This window comes from Passer montanus, unplaced genomic scaffold, assembly GCF_014805655.1.
Source record: "Passer montanus isolate IOZ18808 unplaced genomic scaffold, ASM1480565v1 scaffold146, whole genome shotgun sequence".
Classification (NCBI taxonomy): domain Eukaryota; kingdom Metazoa; phylum Chordata; class Aves; order Passeriformes; family Passeridae; genus Passer; species Passer montanus.
Genome location: NW_024361607.1, coordinates 89419 through 114975, shown reverse-complemented (window position 1 = coordinate 114975; position 25557 = coordinate 89419). Strand labels below are relative to the sequence as shown.

At 39.2% G+C, this 25557-nt stretch overlaps 1 protein-coding gene across 5 annotated transcripts in view; it reads left to right on the top strand.

The window, feature by feature from the left end:
- Positions 1 to 625: 625 nt before the first annotated feature.
- The window catches only part of TTC26 (tetratricopeptide repeat domain 26), a 58670-nt gene continuing 33738 nt past the window's right edge, over positions 626 to 25557 (top strand). For all 5 annotated transcript variants that reach the window (XR_005626667.1, XM_039700941.1, XM_039700942.1 and 2 more), the window contains exons 1-9: positions 626 to 944; positions 1302 to 1439; positions 1760 to 1852; positions 8021 to 8135; positions 17745 to 17794; positions 19494 to 19639; positions 20874 to 21045; positions 21447 to 21521; positions 22728 to 22830. Coding sequence is in view for 4 of the 5 variants with exons in the window: in XM_039700941.1 (XP_039556875.1) it covers positions 942 to 944; positions 1302 to 1439; positions 1760 to 1852; positions 8021 to 8135; positions 17745 to 17794; positions 19494 to 19639; positions 20874 to 21045; positions 21447 to 21521; positions 22728 to 22830 (895 nt within the window). In the remaining variant the exon portion in view is untranslated. The remainder of the gene's footprint in view (positions 945 to 1301; positions 1440 to 1759; positions 1853 to 8020; positions 8136 to 17744; positions 17795 to 19493; positions 19640 to 20873; positions 21046 to 21446; positions 21522 to 22727; positions 22831 to 25557) is intronic.

Sequence of the window (25557 nt, the reverse complement as noted above, 5' to 3'; positions counted from 1 at the left end):
ACAACTCGGCAGCTGTGCTGAATTAGCCCCAGGTGGGTAAAAGGTAATTGGCAGTGGCTAAATTGTGACCACTGACCAAAAGATTGAGTATGTGGACTAATCAGCATGAAAAGAGAGAGAATCATTAATCAACAGAAGATAGAATACTGATTATTAAGTGTGAAAAATGCCATCACTTGTTTTTTGCAATCATAAAATACACATTTTTCACATTAAGGGAACTATGTAACTTGTAGACAGTGGAGCTTAATGCCTTTGCTTGCTAAAATGTATCAACAATGAAAAGTTTTCAGTTGTCATGCTGTCTTTGTGCGTTTGCCACCCAGCATCCCTTCCTGTGCAGAACTGGAAATACATCGAAGACCTTGACTCTGTGTGCGAATTGGCCTCTTGAACACTGGATGAAAAGAAAACCTATTTTGGGACAATCAGACTTGTGCTCCAGACCCCTCAGCAGCTTTGCTGCCCTCCTTTGGACAAGCTCCAGCCCCTCCATGTCGTTCTTGTCGTGAGAGGCTCATAACACAGGGTTCGAGGTGAGACCGTACAGGGGCTGGCCGCATTTTCTCCGGCACGGTGCCATCGGCCTCCTTGGCCACCTGGCCACACGCTGCCTCAACTTCCACCGCTGTCAACAGCACCCCGGCTCCTTTTCCACCCGCCTTTCCAGACACTCTGTGACAAATCCGTGGCGCTGTTGCGACCCGAGTGCGGGACCCGGATGTTCAGGCCGTGGAGCAAAGGCGAGGAGAGGAAGAGCCACGGGCTGTGGGGGAGGCACCATCGCGGCTCTGACTGAGGCGGCCGCCGCAGCGGAGGCGGAACCCTGGGGACGGCGCCGGTCGTCAGCCGGCGCCCTTTCGCCGAGGCCTTCCGCCGTCCCGCCGTTACCCCGGCAACGGCGCCGCCGGCGCAACGCGGAGCGCGGGCCCGGCCGCAGGATGGTGAGGGGCGGCGGGGCGGTCAGGGGTGGCAGGGTGGTGAGGGGCGGTGAGGGATCGCAGGATGGTGAGGGGCGGTGAGGGATGGCAGGATGGTGAGGGGCGGCGGGGCGGTCAGGGATGGCAGGATGGTGAGGGGTGGCAGGATGGTGAGGGGCGGCGGGGCGGTCAAAGATGGTAAGGGGCGGTGAGGGAGCTCATCATGGTCAGGGGCGGTGGGGCCGCAGGATGGTGAGGGGCGGCGGGGCGGTGAGGGATGGTAAGGGGCGGTGAGGGAGCTCAGCACGGTGAGGGGCAGCAGGGGAGGCACCGGCGAGGGAGGGCCCGCTCTGAGCCGGCTCCTCGTTGCTCTCTGCCCAGATGCTCTCGCGGGCCAAGCCGGCCGTGGGGGGTACCCCGCCGCCCGGAGACAGGCGGAGGAAGAAAGGGAAGGAGGTGCCGCAGTTGGAAGAACTCCTGGCGCAGAGGGACTTCACCGGCGCGATCGCCTTGCTGGAGGTGACGGGCTCCCCTCGGGAGAGCGGTGTCGTCGCTGCCAGCCCTGTGCCCTCAGGGCTGCGGGGCGAGAGCACCCCTTCCCCTGCCTTGTGACCCTCTCGTCCCCTTGGGGCCCTGCAGCAGCATCTGTTCTCCCTGTTTGGCCCGTGAGGGCTGCCTGCTGCTGCTCTTCGAAATGTGAAAGCAGCTCCACCCCAGCAGCGTCCACAGCTATCAAATAATCTGCGACGTGTGATAGCCTAGTATTGCTTTGGTTATCTGTGGGGCTTTAGAAACTGTGGCAGCTGACAAAATTCTTACATTCTTTATTCTCTGCAAAGTTTAAACAGCACGTGGGTGAGGAGGAGGAGGATGGCAACCTTTGGATCGGATACTGTGCGTTTCATTTGGGTGACTACAAGAGAGCTCTGGAGGTAAGGTGGGGAAATCCTGCTTCCCGAGGCTGGAAATTGGGATGTTGTGATAAAGCAATGACAACAGGAGGAAGATGGTCTGTAATAGGGAACAGCCCTGCTAGCCAGTTAAGGTACAAATGTCCAGTAATAAGGCAGATGCTGTGGGAAGCAGTTTGGATTGGGGGAAAATGGTATTTTGCCTATGAAAATAGAACTTGTTAAATGTTATGTACTGACATTTCATACTAGGCTCAGTAGCTTAATTTGTTCTGTTGAATGTCATTGTTCATGTCCCAAATCCATCATTCTCTTTTGGCAGCTAGGTTTCCACAGTTTCATTTTTCAGGTTTAATATTATTTCTGTCTTCATTGTGTAGCTTATCTGTGATAGGTATGAAAAAATTCTTTCTTTAGAGGTTGATGCCCCTGACTATTTAATGTATTTTATTGGTCTTTTTTGCATTTTCTCATATTAGGTAATTCAATTAAATGAGGTGGTCTTTTTTTCTAGAAGCTTTAGGTGACTAAAATATATATGTTAATTGTTCAAGTATGTACATTTTAATGTTTGCCTCTTACAGTTCTGTTGCGTCCCTTCACTGTGAAGTGTAACTGAAATATAGCTGGTTTTGCAGCCTTTGAACTTGCTTTCCCCAGAATCAGTACTAGAAACAGATGTTAATTTAAAGTATTAACAAAAGATAATAAAAAGAAAATAGATTATAGAACAATAATGATATTTTCTCTCTTAGATAAATAAATGGTCACATGCACGAGATGCATACATGAGGTGAAAACTCTAAAGCTTCTAAGTAAGAAAGGCACAAGGTACTCTGCCCTTGAAAAAATTGAAGAGAAAAACATCTGTTGGAGATACTAGAAATGCTCAGTGAATCAAATGGATGGTAAACACAGTATAGAAGTAGTACAGGACATCACAGTAATATAATATTCATGTTCAGACTTGTGGAATTTAGACATTATGAATACAACAATCGGTTGCTGTAGTTAATTTACATCTAGGTATTAAGTGTTAATAGGACGTGAACATTTAAAAAAAGAAAAATGTTCATATACAAATGAAAAATAACATGCAATTTCTTTGGAATAAGAAATAATTTGAAAATAAGTTTGAAATAAATTTTGCTTTTTGAAACACCCAGTAGATGCTTTTATAGCCAGAGCAGATTTTACATGTTTCCTTCAACAGAAAGGCGACTTTTTTTTTAATTTTTCTAATTAGTTTTTGCGTATGGTGTTTGATTCACCACTAGGTGATGCTCTTGATTCAGGCTTTTAAACACTGCAGCATTGCCTACTTTTTCCTGGTTATCTGCCCAAGAAGGGACAATAAAAGGTTTGTATGAGCGATTTGTAGTTTGATTGATTGTGTATGTTTTAAGTGAGAGATCACAGGGCTTGTCTTCCCGGATTTAATACTGGGTTTTTGCACAATGATAAATCCTGATAGCTTTGTAATTTTGTGGTGACACGTGGGAAATGAGTCTGTGCATCTCAGCCTAGTTTCTTTGGGGACAGAACACTCTAGTTTTAATTTCTAAGCTGTAGGTCTCCTTCCACCATGGAGGCTGAACTGCCTTTCAGTTATCAAATTCCATGCTGAAGTGTAAAGTGCTGTTATCTCATCTGCTGTGTTACAGAGGTGTTGTTGCTGTACTCTCAAGGACAAATTCCTTGATTATACCCTTGAGATCTTGGAGGACTCTTTGGGGAGTGCTAAAAGCACTGTAAATAAAATACTATGGGTCAAAGATTCTGCTGAATTATCCAGAATGACATTGCACATAATGCAAGTGATTCACACTGCTATGTGTTGCTGCAAGTGACAACATATAGTCTGTGTCACTGTATTAACAGTTCACATGTACATGATGAGGGTCTTCAGAAATCACAGTTCCCTGCTTTCATTGATGATGATACTTTCATAGTGAGCCAGGCCTGTTGGTTGCATAGCAGCTTTTGGAGAAGCTTGGGAATTGTGGTGAGGTGGCTATCATGCACCACCAGGAGAAACAGGAAAGAAATGAAAAACACAGATATCTATTCCAGCTCCAGAAATATCTTCAGAGAGATATTCTGTCTCATTCATGTTTCATAGTGAGCCAGGCCTGTTGGTTGCATAGCAACTTTCTTGGGAATTGTGGTGAGGTGGCCATCATGCATCACCAGGAGAAACAGGGAAGAAATGAAAAACACAGATACCTACTCCAGCTCCAGAAATATCTTCAGAGAGATTGACAAGAAAATCTCTGTCTCATTCACATGAGAGAATTCACATTCTCTTATCACAGGCACATCAACAACAGTCAGGTGTCCTCTAGGTAGAGCACTAACCTCAGTCTCACTGAGGTCATACTTTCCCCTTCTTGACAGCAGATGCCTTTCTCAAAGGTTATGCCACTGCCACTGGTCTGGTGGGATCATCCCTACTGCTGTAGCCCAGTTTACAAATGGTACAGCAATGGGCTTGACTCTTTCAGCAGTCATGGTGCAGTTCTTCCTGGGGGCCTGACTAGCTTCCTTCTTGGACAAACTTATTTTTACTGAGTAGCTCTTGTCTTCCTGGCATCATATGGCAACCAGAGGTTCCCTAGTATATGGTGACATCTCTGTAGTTTTCTGGAATCTTCCACATCTAGTGTCCATAATGGGAAAAAAACCATCTGTCTTTCTGCAGTAACTGCCACTTGTTCATGGCTCTAATCTTAAATCTTCTGAAGAATTTCCCAGTGTCACCCAAGTACCAGAACTAGAGCATCAGGCCAGTTATTATGTTTCTGAGCTACCTGGTCTTATAAATTGAATCAGCTGGGGTCTTAAGAAAGTGAAGGTTTATTGTATTTTTTAATATATATATCTACATCTATAGCTATACATATATTTTTAAAATTTACAAGACAAATTGGCATGGGCAGGTGCACTTCTTGGTTGGATTCAAGAACAAGTTTCACACTTGCAGTCTGTAACCTCTGCTTCTAGGCATGAAGAGGTGCAGCTGCTGGACTTGGTAATGCCATTTTGGCTCATCAATTGCACACATGAGAGCAAAGAGTGATCCCTGGGCCAGAGCCTTCAATGCATTGTTTCTGTCAAAATCCTACAACCAGCCAGCAACAGTCTCTCCAGTCTGCCACCTCCCTCCCTGCAGAGAATTAGGAGCAATTCCACCACTTCACTGATCAGGACCTCCTGCCAGCTTGGCTCAGGATAATTTTAGTCAAATCATAAATCATGGAAGGACCAGGGCTGTACTAGGGTAATTGTTCATCCATGGGCACTATCTGGTCATGCTTGAATAATTCTGTGAGAAGTGTGAGAATACAGGTACACTCCAGTTCCTGACAGCTGAAGATAGAAAGTAAAAAGTGGATTTTTTAGCTCTGGGAGTTCTCTAGGCCTCTCCATGACGACTGTAGCCAGGTTACAATAAGTATCTCATTTGAGCACATGTGGAACAGCCATATATGTTGGCTTGTTTATTGTCTCTTCAGCATCTGTGTTTATGGGCTTGGAGAATCCAGACATGTAATAAGAGCATTGAGCTGGCCCTTCACATGGTCAGTACACGTCCATAGTTGTAGACAATCAACCTGGCAACCTGTTTGTGAGGAAAACTGCATGTGTCTAGTGATGGAGGCATGAGGAGGAGGACAGTAAACTAGCAAGGAGTTGTTAATGCTGCTGGATGGCAAAAGCATGCCACGGGTTTATTCTTAGGACGGGTTTGACAGTATTTAGTTTGTTTGGGTTTGTTGGTTTATTTAGAAAGGAGAGGGGAAAGTTGTCTTTGAGAGATTGATGTTGAATGGCTTTCAGTGAGGAAAGGGGCAGCAGCACATAGTCCAGACACATGGCCCAGAACTACAGGATAAGGAGCACTAATAGTCCTAATTTTTATTTAATGTTTCCATAGATTCACATTGTTACTGCTAGAACACTCTTTATATATTGCTTATTTTGAATGGCCAGGCCAGAACATGACTTGTGTTTATGCACTTTGTCTTTTCGAATTAATCTGCCTGAAGCTCTAGTCAAGAGAGACCTTTGGGTGCATTTAATCTGAATGAATTTTGAAAGATTCCAGATGGTCCCAATAAACAGCAGTGGCCTATATCTCAGGGCTCCATGACAGGCCTACGTCAACATTAAACTGGCCTCAGTAGGAAAGGTTGGCCTCTATGGAAATGTTTTATTTTTTTTAATGTTAATCATTATTATTATGATATTTATGATATTTATATTTACTTATTGTAAATATTGTTGGATGGCTAGTCCCTGAAATACTACCAAGACTGAGCTGGTTTTTAAAGTGCTCCTTATGGTACCTTCTCTGAGAGTGCAGTTTACTTTTATGTGGCAACAAAAAAACGAATTCTTTATGCTTGCAATCCCTGAAATACTACCAAGACTGAGCTGGTTTTTAAAGTGCTCCTTATGAGTACCTTCTCTGTTTGAGAGTGCAGTTTACTTTTATTTGGCAACAAAAAAAACCAATTCTTTATGCTTACTGTAAACTTTATTGTTGTCAGCATGTTTGTGTTCCTGGGATTTGCTGTCCTTTGGGCATGGCTTATTTTATCTCATTCTATATATGTATATCTATATATCTATCTGCCCTTCTCCCCAGAGGTAAGAAGTCTCCCACCCACAGAGGCTCGGTTTACTAAACTCCCCCTAGGTAGAGGGGACTTCAATTCATGTTTGGGGAGCAAGCACAGAGTCAAGAGGTTGTTTTGCTGGGAGGGATGAACAACTTGCAGTGATCTGAAGTACATGGATGGCATTCCTACAGCGGGTCTGGTGAGAACCTTGCATGACCCTGCCTGCTTTACCTTATGCTTCCTGCCTCCATGTCTGGATAAAGAGCAGGAGCACCAACAGCAGGCACTTCCACTGGGATGGTCCTTCCTAGGAATCTGTCAGAACCGTGACACAGGAAAAAAATGGCATTTAGAGATCTCCATGCCTCTGTTTTTAGTACCTGTTCTTACTCTGAGAAAACATGCTTATCTTCAGGAATATAATTGTTTAGTGGCTGCAAAGTTGGTTTGTTTTTTTTAAGAAGTAGATTGAAAGATTGATCTGTTAAGTTTTTGCTGTTTCACAAATAACAAATAATGAAGCAGTTTGTGTGGCAGAATTAAAGGATATGTAATCAATGTGTATGTGTAAGAAATATCACAATATGTTATCTAGAGCCTTTCTGTAGCTGTTGGCTGTAAATCTTAAAATGGGAAATAGTAAAGTTAGGACCAGGTTATTAATATTTACTACAAATTACTAATCTGCATCTATAAGGAGATCTTGAATTTGCCCAATACCAATTTATAGGCTTGCATTTTAATGCAGTGGTCTCCAAACAATTTTGCTGTACCCCTATTAAGAAAAGATTTTTGAGCACACACCCCCAGTGTATATACACACATCCATACATTTATAAATTATATACATGTATCACTGTACTAATATGTAATTATAAAACATACACAAAAATAGGAACTATAAAAAGGATGTGATAAAATTAAGCACAATTTTAAAATACTTATTTTAGTTATTAGTAGTACAAAGAAAAATTCTTCCTGTACTTTATGTTATTATATTGCATAACCTCAGACTTAACACACACTTCCACAGGTTTATTATACATTAAGACACTACCTACAGATTTACAAAAACAGATTTAACACTTGCTCCATTAAGTATTCACAAAGAAATTCCCCTGATTTCCCAAAATCTGGGAGATTATGGCTCCCAGGCTTTGACTGGAGGAGAACTTAGGAAAGCAACAGAAGTTGGTTATATTGATGCTTTTATAGCTTGCATATATTGGGGCTTATATTTGTAAATAATATTTTATTATAATATATTTACAATATAAATATGTTTTATTTCTCTGTGACTTCAATATTGACAGAAATCTTGCTTATATGTGATGATTTATGGCACTGCTTGTCCCTATGGTCTGTTATATTGTTGTAAACAAAAAAGTAGGGACACAGCTTAAGATAACAGTTTTGTTGTAAAGACTGCGGTGAACTTCAGAATAAATTGTTTGATCTCAGTAATTTAATGATACCTTGTAAAACTGTGGAAGAAAGAATTATATTTAATACAAGTATGTGTTATTATGCATTTTTTAAAAATCAACCCTCTCTTCTGTTACAGGAATATGAGGCTCTAACCAAGCAAGCAACTTGCAATCCAGATGTGTGGGTGAACCTTGCCTGTACCTACTTCTTTCTGGGGATGTACACGCAAGCAGAGCAAGCAGCTTTGAAAGGTGAGCTGTAGGGCTCTGTTGGAAAAGACTGCTTATTGATTGGAACACTTAAAGTAATTTCTAGACAAAGTATGCAATAAAGGATACTTTAGAGCAAAGGTTTTTGGGTTTGGGGTTTTGTTTGGGGGTTAGTTAATTTTAACTTGCATTTAACGGGAGAATTATGATGCAGTTTGCTTCCTAAAAATACCTTGGGCATGTGGAGCAGCTGGAACTAAAAGCATCTGGAAAATAATTTCTCTTATTAATTTCTAAATGCAAAACCCAGCATATGCCAACCAGCAACAAAAGGTTACTTTTCTTTTGACTGATTCTGTGTCCCTGAGCCAGTGCAGATGAAGCAAATTAAGCCAGTGAAATTATGAAAAAATAAGCATCTGAGAGAACGAAGCAATCTCCCTGATGAAGACAAGAGCTCTGTTTATGTAGTTTGAGTGACTTAGTAGGTGGTCTTGTTGCCTTATAAGTCTGATGTTAGGTATCTGATTCTTCAAGGCATGGAGTTCAATAGTCACATTATTACATTTCTACTTAAATCTGAACATGCATGGGATCATTTAAAGACGAGGAATGAAAATTAGATTCCAGGGCAATTTTTACTGCCTAAAAATGTTTGTGTCGTTTAACTGTGTTGCCCATCACTTTTTATGTATCTTAGTGATTGATATTGTTTTCTATAACCATAGTATCTCAGTGCTTTTTAAGTGGAATTAATAGTAGTGATATCCCACTGAGCTTCTGACTCTTGCCTTCTTAGGACAAAACTGTTCTTGAAGGATGGGTTTTCTCCTTTCATTAGTCTTCTTGTCTTGGGCTGCAAAATAGCATAAGAAGAAAATAATAGCGTACTTTCTTCTGCAGTGAAAGAGTGCCTTCCAAAAGGACAGCTTTGTAGCATTTTTAAAAAATAATTAGGTTCTCATATCCCTTTAAAATTCTCAGAAAGATCATACTGAGCTTGAATCTAGAAATGGGTTTTTTTATTTTCAATTGTAAAAAAATCTCATGCAGAGCTTTGTGATTTGTCTTGTTCAAGAGGTATGTAAATTTCTTATATTCACAAATAATTTAATCTTTAATGTACCACAAATATGAGCTTTGGCGATTGCAACCTAGAACTTGAAGTGAATCTGAAAGTAAATGGGCAATAGAGCTTTGAGGTGTCACTGTGACCTAAAGCATGGAGGAAGCAAGTATCCTGTACCAGTTGGAGCCGTTGTCATCAGCTTCCCATCTTGTGAGTTACAGTAATCCATTCTAGAGATGACATACACACATCTAGCATGAACATTTATTAAGTGTGAGCTGGAGGGGAGGGAAGGTTAAGTGTTTGTCATGCCCCTTCAGATTAGTTAATAATAGTATGGTGAGTGGCAGAGCAAGGGGTGCAGTTAGTGGTACTTTGGTGCTGGAGGCAAGGGTGGGAATATTAAGAAAGCAAGAGCAGGAGAGAGTGTAGCTGAGGGAGGAACAGAAAATAATGGAGTGGTTACATTAGTTCAGTTCCTGATCAGTTCTTGATTTTACATAATTGTTTAAGAAGGACAGCATGCCAGTTCTTATAATGAGGTGCTCAACCTTTATTGTGAGTACTGTAATCCTGGTGATTTCTGGCTACTTAAGCTTGGTGAGGAAGCAGTCACAGCTGAGGATTTGTAATGCTTGTCTTTTTTCCACTGAAAGCTTGCAAGTGTGGTATATTCCACTTTCAGTCTTTCTTATATTGAATTTAAACCTTTTTATTTTTACTTAAGTCAGATCCTCTTTTAGGTTTTTTTTTAACAATTTAGGATTGATTAGTGGTGGCTGTTTGCAATATAGTGTTGACAGCTGAGGCCATATCTTGTGCTCTCTTCCATGGTTTTGCAAAGACCTTGAAGAAAAATAAAGACTTCCTTTGAAAAGTCTTTAGAAGAACACCATTTATCCAATAGTGCCTTGAATACCACTGGAAAAACGATAGGTAGTGTTAATATTAGGCTCTTTACCATTGCTATTTTGGGATTATTTTGCCTGAATTCTTGTATAGTGCATGCTGTTTATTGCTGCAGTTATGCTAAACCCCTGAAAGTAGCATACTGCTAAAACAAATAAAGGAGAACTAATTTAGTTTCAGCTATAGTTCTAAATTTCTACAGTGACAGAGTCTCTGTGTGAAAGGGAGTGTAAATATCAGCTAACTTTCTGGAATAGGTTTTCCACACAATCATGTAAACATCTTGAAATCAAGTTCTTTCTTGCCATATGCTGTTGTTGTTGCTTAAGGAAATTGTTGTTAACCATCATTCCATTAGTGAGGAAAAAATTGCAGGATGCTTAAAATTTAGGAAGCTATCATTAAAAGCCATGACGTAATCGTCTTTCTTATATTGAATTTAAACCTTTTTATTTTTACTTAAGTCAGATCCTCTTTTAGGTTTTTTTTTAACAATTTAGGATTGATTAGTGGTGGCTGTTTGTAATATAGTGTTGACAGCTGAGGCCATATCTTGTGCTCTCTTCCATGGTTTTGCAAAGACCTTGAAGAAAAATAAAGACTTCCTTTGAAAAGTCTTTAGAAGAACACCATTTATCCAATAGTGCCTTGAATACCACTGGAAAAACGATAGGTAGTGTTAATATTAGGCTCTTTACCATTGCTATTTTGGGATTATTTTGCCTGAATTCTTGTATAGTGCATGCTGTTTATTGCTGCAGTTATGCTAAACCCCTGAAAGTAGCATACTGCTAAAACAAATAAAGGAGAACTAATTTAGTTTCAGCTATAGTTCTAAATTTCTACAGTGACAGAGTCTCTGTGTGAAAGGGAGTGTAAATATCAGCTAACTTTCTGGAATAGGTTTTCCACACAATCATGTAAACATCTTGAAATCAAGTTCTTTCTTGCCATATGCTGTTGTTGTTGCTTAAGGAAATTGTTGTTAACCATCATTCCATTAATGAGGAAAAAATTGCAGAATACTTAAAATTTAGGAAACTATCATTAAAAGCCATGACGTAATTAATGTATTCATACAGATACATAGTCCACAGTCTCTTGTGGAGCAAGGTTTTATCTTTATTTTATAATAGACGTGAATTGGTCTCTTAGCTTGTTGTTGTTTAATTCAAACTTCATGGAATACAAGGGATGGGGAGGTCATTAAGTACTGCTAGCATGGCTTCACCAAGGGCAAGTTCTGCCTGACCAACATAGTGACTTTCTATGATGGAGTGACTCCATCAGTGGGCAAAGGAAGGGCTATTGATGTAATTTATCTGGATTTCTGTAAAGCTTTTGACACGGTTCTTCACAACATTCTTCTTGGTCAGACAGTCAGATCCAGAGGGTAGTGATCAACAGCTCAGAGTCCCAGTGGGCATCAGTGACCAGTGGTGTCCCTCAGGGGTCTGTATTGGGACCAGAGTTATTTAATGTTTTCACTGATGACACAGATGAAGGAATGAAGTGCACCTTCAGCTGGTTTGCAGGTAACACCAAGCTGATTGGTGCTCTTCACTCACCTGAAGGATGGGATGCCACCATAGGGACCTAGAGAGGCTTGAGAGGTCAATCTGTGAGAACCTAGAGATGCTTGAGAGGTCAATCTGTGAGAACCTCAAGAAGTTCAGCGTGACTGAGTGCACGGTGCTGCATCTGGACTGGGGCAACCCCCAGTGGGTCTGTATGGGGACCAGAGTTATTTAATGTCTTCATTGATGACACAGATGAAGGAATGAAGTGCACCTTCAGCTGGTTTGCAGGTAACACCAAGCTGATTGGTGCTCTTCACTCACCTGAAGGATGGGATGCCACCATAGGGACCTAGAGAGGCTTGAGAGGTCGATCTGTGAGAACCTCAAGAAATTCAGCGTGACTGAGTGCAAGGTGCTGCACCTGGACTGGGGCAACCCCCAGTATCAACAGCAGCTGGGGGATGAAGGGATCAAGGTCAGCCCTGCCAAGGACTTGGGAGTGCAGGTGGATGAGAGGCTGGACATGACCCAGCAATGGCACAGCACAGAAAGCCAGTTGTATCCTGGGCTGCATCCACAGGAGCGTGGACAGCAGGAGGAAGGAGGCGATTCTGCCCCTTTGCTCTGCTCTGGTGAGACCCCACCTGCAGTGCTGCATCCAGCTCTGGGGTCCCCAGCATAAGAAGCACATGGACCTGCTGGAGCAAGTCCAGAGGAGGCCACCAAAATGATGAGAGGGATGGAGCACCTTTCCTACAAGGAAAGACAAAGAGAACTGGATTTTTCAGTTTAGAGAACAAAAGGGTTCAGGGAGACCTCATTGAGGCTTTCCAGTACTAAGACAGGACTTAAAAGAGAGCTGAACAAGGACCATTAACACAAGCATGTAGTGATATGACAAGGATGAATGGCTTTTATGGAATGAATGAAAGAGAGTAGGTTTAGATTAGATACAAGGAAGAAATTCTTTACAGTGAAGGTGGTGAGGGGTTGCCCAGAGAAGTTCTATCCCTGGAAATGTTCAAAACCATGCTGAACAGGGCCTTGAGCAACCTGGTCAAGTGGAAGCTGTTCATGGCTACGGCAGGGGGGTTGGAATTAGATATCTTTAAGGTCTCTTCCTATCTAAGCCATTCTATGATCCTCTCAGGAAAGCATAAGACTGAATATCAAAAGTCATATAAAAAAGAATTACTGCAAATATAACCTAAGAAGTACAACAAAAAGGCAATAAAGAAAAATCCCTCCTTGAACGTTTTTCATTACAATTGTATTTTACCTCCTCTAGGCTTTCTTCCAAAATCCTTTTAAGTATTTCTGGCTTCTCCTTTTTCCCTGTTGTGCTCTCACCTTGCAGTTACTAATGTTCCTGGTTCTGAGGTGAAGGTAGAGTTACTTCCAAGTCAGCTACTGTTGTTTTGTAGTCATACATAGTGAAGCTGTCAGGTGATGCTTTGCTGACTCCTTTTGCATCTGTGTTCTCATGCATTGGCTGAACATGTGTTTTCTGTGCTATGAGTAGCCAATCTTGTCTTGAGAAAATGAGGCTTAAACTATTGATCTTGATTAAGTATATAACAATAACAACATTTTTTTAAAATTATAAAAACGAATACTCTTGTGTTGTATTCACAGTTCTTTGCTGTGCAAAGGCCCAGTAACAGAAACTCAGCCTGGCACACTTGGACTGTGATTCTGACAACTGATCCAAGTGTTTAGAAGCCAGCATAGTGCTTTCAGAACCTGTTGGCTTGCACTAAGAAAGAAACTAAGAACTAAAGCATAAGAACTTAAATTGTTCTTTTAAACCACAAAATGTGCACATAAGTGGGGCTACAGTTAAGTCTGTTATGAAAAACAGTTTTTTTAGAATAAATGGAATCTTAGAGTTAAATTTAAGATTCATGCACAGACAGGGTTGTATTGCTGAAGAATTCATTAAAGTTGGGTGGTTTTTTTTCATCCCTTCCAATTTTTGATGGGAAGAGCTATGTAATTGCTTCTTCACATCTCTGCATGTGTCAGATCTGAATGTGGTTTAAGTGAATAGAGAACTCATTTTACAGCCTATATTGAAATGAGCAATATTGTACAAAAGCAGAATAGAGATGGGTTAGTAAGAACAATGACCTTTTTCAAACCAGTTTTGCTTACTTGTGAAATAATATTTTTCAGGTGTGAAATAGTTGTCACCAGTGAAAATGTTCAGTTACAAGCAGGCACAGAACAATTACCGAGTTTTCCTTTTCTTATGATTGTATGTTCACCTACATGATTTTACCTGCTTTGTTGCTTGTACTCCCTGTCTTGAGAACAGTAGTTATTTTTGGTGCATTTTAGCTGAGGTTTTGAACCAGCCATTTCATACATGGAACTTTAAAAATGCACAAGTCATATATCACAAGACAATACCACATGTTTAAACTCTGAAAGCTACTAACCTTATTTTCTTGGGGTTTTTTTAAGTATAGTGGAAGCTACAGCTCAGGAGTAATTAATTTTATGATCTTTAATTTACTTTGTGCTTCGTATGACTGAAATTAAATGTGTGTGTATTGCAAGTAACTGAGCATAGCTGAACTGCCATTTAAGTTTTGTAAGAATGGGAACATTTCAGTGAATATCTTCTGTAAATTTCATTCAAGAAAATTCTGAACAGTTGAGCTGTTCAAATGAGTGTAAGTGTAAACCTCACTGCTGGCCCATGGGTTTTCTTGAACATTTTTCCCATTCCCTTTCATTTTCTACTCCACCAGTGAAACTTTGGTTTTGAGACGCAGAGGGCTTCATTCAGTTACTGTATTCAGACGAACAGAGTGTTGTTTCTCAGGGACAGGGAAAATAAGGTTTCCTCTCGTTGTATTTTCTACTGTCAGGATGGAGCCTTCTAAGCCCTGCTCCATTCCTGCCAGCTCCTGCTAGGTGTCTTTACCATGTGTTCTGTGCCTATTGATGTGTGAAGGGCTGCTATAGAACATGCATTAGGTGCTAGATGGGATTTGTTTATGCTGGATGCATGACCAGCAGTGCCTTGCACTCTTATGAGAGGGCACAAATTCCAGCTTGTCCGTGACACTATTTCATCATCTTTTTACTGCCTGAGACAGCAATATGGAACCCACAAAGATCTGAGCTGCCATTCCTAGTAAGTTTGACGTTTTGTTTAATAACTAGTGAAGATGTCTTCAACAATGTCTTCATTCTTACTGTAGTTGCTTATTATATTTAACAATAACTTCAGTAGGTGCGTGTCAGTGTCAGCACATAAAAATATGCAGAACACTTTTAAGATCTATGACAGCTATGACGCAAGTGCCTGGAAAAACAGCACTGATCATGCCAAAAATTCTGGCAAAATAATATCAATGCGTTTCCTAGGTGGAAAGAGATAAATCTCATCCACCTACTTCAGTGCTTGATTACAAGGCCAATACTAGACCTGAAGCAGGGTCCAGTTTGTTGTAATGCAGCATTGTCATCATGTACGTTATGATCCCAAGATTGCTTAGTACTGATTTAAAAAGGAAAAAAAAAAAGAGTAGAGTCATTGTCTTGAAAAAGCAAAACAGGAAAAGGAGCTTGTGCTTCCTTGTAGTATTAATAGATCAGTGACAATGAAATTCGGTAGCAGCAGAGAATAATAAAAAACCAAACTAGTGTCCCTTAAATGTCCCTTAAAAATCATTGTCTCTGATGAGGTAGTTTTGTATCACTTCCTGCTCCAGTGATTGACAATGTCTTTATCCAATATTGATGACCCCATTCTTTCTGAAAACTGATCTGACCTTGTTCATATGTTTCCTTGTCTTCCTTAAAGAATGCACTTGACACTAAGAGAAAATAAACTGCTGACATTAAAAGTTTCCATATTTCTGCTTACTATATTGACAGGGTGATATTTGCATGGGATTTTAAGCAACTCATTTTAAAGAATATCAGATAGCCAGTATCACGTGATATCTTATGAACCAGGACATTTTTCCACCCTCCATATATCCATGCACACCAAAAAAACTCAGATTTCATCTTTCGTCTGTTTTTAAGTGTTAAATAATGTGGGCTAACCCTCCAGCTTTTGCCAAGAAGTAAATAACAATTTCGATGTCAGATCAGATGCCAGGTTTGCAAGGGCAGCCTGTACTCACTGGTTGACCAGTGAAACAAAAATTCCTTGGTTTAGATTCTTGACAGTATTGCTTGCAAGTCACAATTTTCACAGTGAAATTAATGCTAAAACACACACTCAAAAGGGAAAAAAAAAGGAAAACCTACTCAAAAAAGGAACATTGGTGCCTTTACCCATAGTACTGTGATTATACACTATGTTATTTTCAGTACAAATTTGTCCTACTTGTATTTTTGGAGTCTTTGATGACCAAATGTTTTGAATTGTGAAGGATGGTTGTGGTTGAAGCTTCTCACAAAAGCACATGGAGGGTCCATGTGCAACCCTTCTACACTTTGATACTAAAACCTATCAATTAATGCTGGGGAACATGTCAGGTGAGGAGCATGCATTTAAATTAAGGTATTCTCACTTTCTAATTCAGTGGATGAAATATTCATACTGTCGTGTCAGTTATAGTACTACAGCTGCCTATGGAGTATTTATTGGAGATCAGAAACTTTCTGTTACTTAACAAAAAGCCTAATTCCCACATATATCCTAGACTGAAGACAATTTAGCTTCTTAACAACTTGATGCTCTGTTAGAAGTATCTTACAAGGTGTTGTGGTCTTGTGAGGGTGCTTTCATACCACCTTTGTATTTTGGACTTCTATTCTAGTAGTTCTTTAAAGATACAATTAACTGTCCTAATTTTTCTAGGGACCATGGTTAAATAACACAGCTTGCTAAGGAAATAAGGGAAGAAATAGTTGCTATACTTACTAGAAGTTAGTGGGCAGCCTTGTGCTGCCAATCTTATCAGAATGGCCTGGGTTTTGGCACTGTCCACTGTGTTACAAAGTTTATTTACTATGTGGAGAAAGAATAAGAAACCTGGAAATCTCTCCCTAAATTGCTTAAAAAAATAAATTCTATCTTCAGGGGGTGGTGGGGAAGAGGATTGGTGGTTTGAGCCCTCTTTTATGGTTCAGGATGTCAGAAGAATTACAGCCTTGTGTTACAGGCTATTGCTGTGCTAACTCTGCACTTCTGTGGCCTTATAAACACAGTAAGTAATTCTGCTTTTTGTAAAGATTCCGTGTACACCCCTTCTGTGGAACATGGTTTGCCAGCTGGTTGGTCTGAGCAGAATGAGAGTGCTCATTAGGCTAGGAAAAGTACAGGAAACAAGGGAAGGCTTTTTGGAAGACTGCTTGCAAAAGAAATGAATAGCTCTGTTTGACCAGGACATTTGTTGCTCTTGGTGAAGCAAAAGGCTCTAGTGACTTAAAATTCTGCAGTTTACAATTTGTGTCATATGGAGTGAAATCAATGGAATTCCTAATCCCGCTGGGGCAAGAAATTTCAGTAACTTTACTGGCTCTAGTGAGAAAATATCCCTCTTAAACCTCTTGCCATATCTTAGTTTGAATCTTATCTGCTCTGGCTGTAGAATTCTTTTATGTGCCTTTCATTCCTAAGGACAGAAGAAATATTAGAGGTATAATGTAATGTACATGACTGACAAAATGGTAGCAGCACTACCAGGGTTTTTCAACACACTACAAGTTGTTGAGATTCCTGGAATTATAAATCAAAACTTACTTCAAGTGTGACACATACAGAAGGAGCCTTGAGTTTATCTGTTGCTGCTTTTTATTTTGAAAAAGTGCTGTGCTTATGTAACACAAAAAAAACCAACCCAGAGTATTATTGAGAAATTGCTGTAGGGAAATTATAATGCAATTCATAGAAATTTTAGGGCTTATTGAAGGTAGAGGCCAATGAAAAATTATTTTCAACAGTGATTTAAAAAGAAATAGTCAGGGAATGAAGATAGGAATGAGAAAGACCTCTAAACCACTCTAAAGTTGGTAGAACCTCCCGCAAGGTATGACCTGCCAAGTGCTGTCAGTGAAGAACTGTACTTGGGCTAGTTAATGAAGTAATAGGGATGCATTCATGTCTATTGAGAAAGAAAGTTAAAAACATGAAGAGATACCCTGTGAGTAGTTCATTACAATAATACTGAATTTCCCTTTCAGCACCCAAGAGTGGTCTCCAGAACCGTTTACTCTTTCACCTGGCACATAAGGTATGATCTTTCCTTCACTCCTGCTTTGTTTGTTTTCTTTTCAATTTGCTAATGTGTAATTTATGCTGGAAACCTGGCAGAGTAATGAAAATGCCTGTGGTGACGAAGAACAAACATTTTTCATAACCACCCTACTGTATTAAAATGTGGAGGAGAAAGCAAGTATGAAAACATGATCTCAGAATAGATGCTCTCAGCATGTTTCTAAGGAAAGTATTATCCATACACTTCACATAAGTTGTACAATAGGAATGTAATGGTATTTTTGATCATGAGGAACATGAAACCATAATAGAATCAGCAATGTAGAAGCCACTATTTTACTTTTTTCCCTAAATGTACCAAGTTGCAGCTCTCTTATGTGTAGCAATTTGACCAAAATGGTGTATATGCTGTTGCTGATCCTCTTAAGTAGTTCAGTATCCAGGAAACCATATTGTTAATAGCATGAAATTTAATTTAATTTCAACAACAATTAAGTGCTTATTTCACTTACTATACATAACTGTCTTCCCTTAAATTAAGTTTTGTACCATCCTGTACCAGAATACGTGAGAAGCATTCTTCTGATAATGATACTGACTTAAAAGGAAGTATAAATCCTGAATGTTAGCTTTGATGTCAGATTCTATTTACTTAAATATCTGTTAGTATTAAGAGAGAAATCTTAAAGCCTTTTTACAGTGGCATTGTCACTTACAGATGTCTGTGATGAACTAGGAATTATGCAACTTCTCTTTATCTAGTTAGTTGCTGGAAATAAAGGGTTTTGCCAAAACTAGGAAGCCCATTGCCTTTAGTTCTTTTAAGCAACTTATCTTGCCTTTGTGATTGGCTCAAAGAGGGAGAAGGATTTGAAGAAAACTAGCAGATAGGTGGAAAAAGAAATATATAATACACTTTGTGTCTAAGAGAAATTCATAATTACTGTTGAATCAGCAAAAGCAGCAAAGGGAAGCAGTGGAATAAGTGATTTGAGCAGACCAATTAGGTAAATAGCCTCAACTTCACTATTGTAATACAAATATAATGGGTATGTTTAACTCTGTTCCTTGTTTTTAACCTTCTGTGTGTGTGTTTTGTGTATTCAGCAATGCTTTTAAAAATAGATCATTTACTCAAAGAAACTAGAATTTCTTGTTTTTAACCTTCTGTGTGTGTGTTTTGTGTGCTATTCAGCAATGCTTTTAAAAACAGATCATTTACTCAAAGAAACTAGAATTAGGAGGCTGGTGAAAGTGAACTTACTAGTGCTGTAAAGAAGACTTGTAAAAATTAGGGCTTGTGTATTTGCAAGTCTTGAGTTTTTCTGCTATGCATGAGACATTAGATTTGGATCTACAAACAGCAAAAGTTTTGCTGGCTTGAATAATTACAATGAAATTTTGTGTTGCAAAATTCTTTTTGTGAAATAATTAATTCAGCTCTTTCCCTCTTATCCATCAAAGCACATGACATGTAATTATATCTAAATCACACCTTAAAGGAAAATGTGTGCTTAGTTTTAGCTTAACATTTATCCAGTTTGAACTCATCTGCCTCTTTAAGTTTGTCTTTCTCCACTGGTCAAATTAACTTTAAAGTAACGGCAGTTTTCCAGATATTTAATGGTGTTTACCAGCAAGGACAAAACTAACCTGTTTAGTTAAAAAGCTTTTCTTGTTGAACTCTTCTGAGAATGTGTCTCACTCTTTTTCAGTTCAGTGATGAAAAGAAACTGATGAGCTCTCACCAGAACCTGCAAGATGTTACAGAAGATCAGCTTAGCCTGGCATCTATCCACTACATGCGGTCCCACTACCAAGAAGCTATTGATATCTACAAGCGCATTCTGCTGGACAATCGGTGCGCATCTCTAAACCCTATTGGAGCATCTATCTTACTGGTGGTATTCATGTTCCAAATAGTTGCTAGGTTTCTGTAAACAGACATTTTCCACAACTGCTATGTCCCTTTCCCATCACAGAATGTGCACCAGTTGCAGCTCCTCAATTTTGTTCATTCAAAGTATTATTGAAAACCCCACATTTAAAAATGTCTGCTCTCTCTTGTTTTCTTTTTGTGAAATTGTTGGTTAATTCATATTCTGATATATTTTTTTTGTTACTTATTTCTTCTGAAATGATGTATGATTATGTACCTGCTTTGTCTTTTTATTTTTTCCCCTCTGATGGCCAGTCTAGGGACTTTGCTTGAATTATTGACTTATCCTTCATGTCTTAGCCTTCCATAGAAGGGTTCAGTTCTTGGGTTTTATGTAGAGTTCCTTGCATTCCTTTATGTCTGAAATTCTTTCCTTCTCTGTTTATCCTCTGTGATACTTGTTGATGGGTTTTTCTGTCATGTTCTGCAAAATCTTAGTTCAGAATTTAACAAGGAACAAATTGAATTCTTAAGTGGCTGGAAGTATTTTTAATAAAATAGAAACTGCTGTCCCAGAATACTGCTATCTTTTGACCTAGCTCATCTTGAATGTTTCAGAGAAATCCATCATAATGCATGTATGATGTAATGCTGGGGAAAGAGATTTTAACCTCCAAGTCCTGCAGAAACAATCACTCAAAGCTAAATGAGTAACCTTCATAACAGTTATCCTTTTACTGAGAGTTTTCACAAATGCTTGTCTTTTTTCTGTCCAGTTCTTCTGGCTTGACTGTTTGTAATGACAACGATTTTTTAAAATAATTATACTTAGTACAAACTTTTAAGTGCACATTAAATGTCTTTCGGTGTATTGCTTAGAAAATGATGTTCTGCCAGGCTAATTACAATGCTCATGTTCTGCACGTTTCCTTGGTGTGAAGTTGCCACTATTTCCCTGACTTGCAAACCAAAAGTTTTGTTAGTAATTTTTAAAAGCTGCTGTAGCTGCTGTGGAAAAAAATACTGTGAATGTGTCCTAGCTGACAAACTGGAGAAGCCCTAAGCATTTCTCAGAAGCCCCAGTTTTGATGTGTTTGTAAAATATGTGTAGATATGAGAGCTTTCTTTTTATTTACTGATTTTAATGCGGTGTAGTGGGGAAATGTTAAACTATCTAGTGGGATTTAAAGGTTCTCTTTAATCCTCTTTCCTGCAGGGAATACCTGGCTCTGAATGTATATGTGGCCCTGTGCTATTACAAACTGGATTACTATGATGTATCACAGGAAGTCCTAGCTGTTTATCTTCAGCAAGTTCCTGACAGCACCATTGCTCTTAACCTTAAGGCTTGTAACCATTTCCGACTTTACAATGGAAAGGCTGCAGAGGTATCTATTGGACAGTCCTTCCACTCACCTTTATTTTAGTTTAAGATTCCATACATGTTTCTTTTCCTTTGTCTTAATCAGTAATGTTGATAATGGCCTTCACCTTTGTTCTGTGTTCTGTGTCAGGAATGTCACCTATTTCAGTTTCCCTGGCATTAACCCATCTGTCCACATATGAGCACAGTGGTTTTACCATTTTCCCAGTATCCTTTTGGTCTTGTGTTTATATGTATTACCCAATTGCTAAAATAATTAGATAGGAGTGGAAAGGCAAAATCTTCTAGTCATCCAACACCAATGGAGATATTTTGGTGTCAGCTTTGAAGCTCATTTGAAGCTCCACTTAGGCTTCTGTGCTTTTTTGGTATTATGTTAAAATTTTGGAATGTATGTAATTCCAGGCAGAGCTCAAAAACTTGACAGACAGTGCCTCATCATCTTTTGAGTTTGGTAAGGAGCTCATTAAGCACAATCTGGTAAGTAATGCGTTTCTGGGATTTAAGATGAACTGCGCTCATTTGTAGATGTATTCATGATGATTCATAAAATGGAATATTTTGAAAAATTGCAGACTTAATTGAGTCTCTGCTGCCATATAAGTCCCATTCCAGGAATCCTACCAGTATAATGAATGTGCTATCCAGTGCATTTACTTTTTTTCCTGGAATTTTTCCTTGACAGTTTGAGACTGTGTCAAGAAAATAATAATACTGTTGTTTTTAGTTCTGAAAGCATATTAAAATAATGTATGTTGTGTAAGAGTACCTATGCAAAATACTTTGTGGAGCCCTCTCAATAAAGACACTACAGAAACAAGTCAGGATGACCCTGAACTCTAGTACCAGAGCAATTTGACTGGAATAAAGATAGCTCTTGAAAATGGCCTTTGTCCCAAAAGTACTAAGCAGCGAGTTCTAGGAAAAAAGATGCTTGTAAAACCAAAATACTTTTGTGTTCTGCAGTAAAAGAGTCACTAAGAGTAACTAATGGTTAATTTTCCATTCAGTGGTATTATTTTGCTGAACAACTGGTAACTGTAGATTGCTCATATTTAATGACAGGCAGTTACTTGCCTTGTCATTTTTCACAAGCAGTCATCGCAAGCTAACACTTCTTTCTCCAAGAGTTAAAATTGCTTTCAAACTGGACTTTTGTAAGTTGGTGTTGTTTATTTTGTATGTTGGTATTTTTGCCAGTGCTTTATTGAATAAGTACATTAGATCTTGTTGGAGGAACAGTCATATGAAACTGGAGTATAACTGACTGCTCCTGATGATTTTGGGATCCTGTGTCATTCTAAACAAATGTGGAGTTGTTAGCCTAATTTTTTTTCATATGAAAACATCATAAGCAGTTTATAGTTTTGTAGGTGTTCCCTTCATTCAGACTATGTTACTCTTTTAAATCTTTGATATATAATGTTTCACTCTTTTGAGCTGCTAAAAGCTGAAATAAGTTAATCTTTACGTATGGATGTTTAGTTATATTCTTATATTCTTCAGAGTAAAGATTGTCACACTGTATAATTCTACAGCTATATTAAAGCAGGAATTAAACTAATGCCAGAGCCACTGACCTTTTCATACTGTTTATGCAGGAATTTAAGGATTAATTTCCTTGAATTAACTTATCATAGAAAAGATTCTGATACATGATTATCCATATGCTGCTTTTCTCTGCAGGTGGTTTTCCGAGGAGGAGAAGGGGCTTTGCAAGTCCTCCCTCCCCTGGTTGATGTTATTCCTGAGGCAAGACTGAATCTTGTGATTTACTATCTCCAGCAAGGTAAATACACCTTCCTGTGGCTCTTTCATAGCTTCAGAGATGACATTAATTCATCTCATCTCAAGTTATTCAATGCTTTTTTTTTCTTTGCAGTAAAAAGTTATTTATTTCACTTTCTCTTCCTCTGTAAAACAGCAAAGTAAAAGTTCCCATGGCTTGCAGAGAAGGGTTTTAGTACCATGCACTCAAAAAAAGCCTACTTCAGCAGAGTATTGGAGTTTTTGGGTTGCAGGAGATGGCTTTGGGGATGGTAGTGTTTTTTTGTTTCTAGTGAGGGGACCTCTCCTCTGCCTGAATATGTGAAAATGGTAAGCGTATGTCCTGTTAAGGCAAGGACAGCCATTTCTGTAAATACAGCACAAACAAAATATGAACCAAAGTGACTGTGAACAAGATATTTCATGAAAATCTACTTTATAATTCCTGAAGAATGCAGGTAGGTAGCCAGAATCAGTTGGTAAGGATTTTCTACTTGTATCTCTCCTGTGTTTTCCGGCTTCTTTGAATTATATCTGAGTTTTTCAGATCTATTCCTGTTCTCCCATTGTGTTCTTTATTCAACAGTGGGTTGACTGGCTGTGTGATTCAAGGTAGGTCCAATTAGATAAAGCCTTGTCCAGACAAGCATCCAGTTAGAACTTCCTCTGTTCTACCTTGAGTCCATTGCCTTCCTCTCACTCTGTGGAACCTGTTTCCATCTACTCTATATCCTCTTATCAGTTAATTTTGACAGTGATAAGATCTCCCCTGAGATCCTTTCTTATCTGAAGGCTAAATAAACTCAGTTCTCTCAGTTTCTCCTCAGCCCTCTTCCTGCCATGGGAGCCCTCAGGTGGGCTCGCTCCAGTGTTTCAATGTCTTGTCTTGATCGTCAGATCCCAAGCCTGGGCAGCCTTACAAGTGCCAAATAAAGAATTCCTTCTCTTGCCATGATGGCTCCATTCATGCTAATATGATCCAGTGTGCCTCCTTTGCTGCAAGGCCGTGCTGTCTGCCAGATTGCCTTTTAGCCAGTTGACTTGCTCAGGCATGTTTCAAACCAAGTAAGGTGCAAGACTTCATCAGATTTCTTTCAGCCCATTTTTTCAGCCTGCTGAGCTGCTTCTCAATATCTGGGAGCTTTCTTCACAATCTTTCATCATTTGCAGACTTGCTCAGAGTACTCTATATTATCATCTGGATCATTAATAAAAATAAGTTATTCAACTGTATCAGTCCCTGGGGCATTTGATTAGCGACGAACCACCAGCTGGATTTTGTACAACTGGTCACTATCCTTAGGTAGTCCATCCAGTTTTCTATCCCCTTATAGTCTTACTTAGCCAGTCCTATCTTTCAAGTTTGTATGAGGGACCATTTCAAATACATTGCTAAAGTCAAAGTGTACAGCAACAACCTTTATCTCCTTGTTCACACAACCTGTCATGCCTTGAATTAGTGAGTACATTTTGACTTTGGTAAATCCATGTCTGCTGTCCCTAGCCACCTTTCTGTCCAGTATTGTTGCCAGTGTCACTATAGGCAATATTAATACTATTACCAATTATCTTGCACAACAATATTGTTGATAATTACATATGTGTCAAATTAAGTTCTACTTGCATGGAAACAAAGTGCATCTCATGCATCAGTTAAAAATCAGTCTTGTTTACTCATATGCTGTTAACCTTGCAGTTATTTACATTTGTTTGATTCAATTTACTGTGATATACAAATTACTTGTGTACTGACAAAGATCAAAGGGAATTTGGACTAAAACTTCTTTTTTGGTTTGGCTAAGTTTTCATTTTTTAAGTCTTGCTAGGTAGCAACATTGGTTAGGAAAGTGAGAAATTCTTACTTCTAGTGACTACAGCTGTGTCTCCAAAACTGAAAAGGTCTCTGATAAACGTAGGGTTGTGCTGATGATATATGCTCTGAACTGGAGTGGCTGAAGCACAAACATGCATCCTGTTTTTTCAACTCTTCAGCATAGTGACTTCTAACAGGGTTTGAGGTCAACTGGTATCCTGCTGTAATCTGCTGCCATGAGATTTGCTAGTCACTTCTGTTGGAGCCTGGAGAGCATAGTTCTGTGTTGATGGTCTACACTGGCTTAATAAAAATAAGGGTTACTGTCTTTTCTTTTTTTTTTTTTTTGTGGTGGTGGTCTGAGCGAACAAAAAATATTTTAAAAAAAGGGAAAAAAGAAAAGCAAAGGTAATGCTTTCTTACTATGTGATTGTTGAAGGAAAAATAAGGGTTGCTGTTTTTTCTTTTTTTTTTTTTTTGTGGTGGTGGTCTGAGCGAACAAAAAATATTTTAAAAAAAGGGAAAAAAGAAAAGCAAAGGTAATGCTGCCTTACTATGTGATTGTTCAAGAGAGTGAAGGGAGTAGATAAGAAAGCAGAGGTTATGAGTGGGAGCCTGGCAGCTCCAGTGCATATTGCCTTCAGTGGCTGCAGGGATTTTCTGTTCTAGTGAAAAAAAAATTTGTTTGATAAGGCTTATTTGGGCAGTTGGTGTAATGCTGTATTAACAAAATTTTGCCAGTAACAGAGGGTCTTCACAAAGTTGATTTACAAAGCCAAACACAGTGCCAACATATTTTTTAATTCAGGGAAAGTTTAGGATCTATTCAGTTTATATAATTCTTGTGTGGAAATGAAGTTATTTATAGATTTCAAACTTCACATTTAAACTTCGATACTAGTAGTGCTATTTCCTTTTTAATTAGGATCTGCTGGA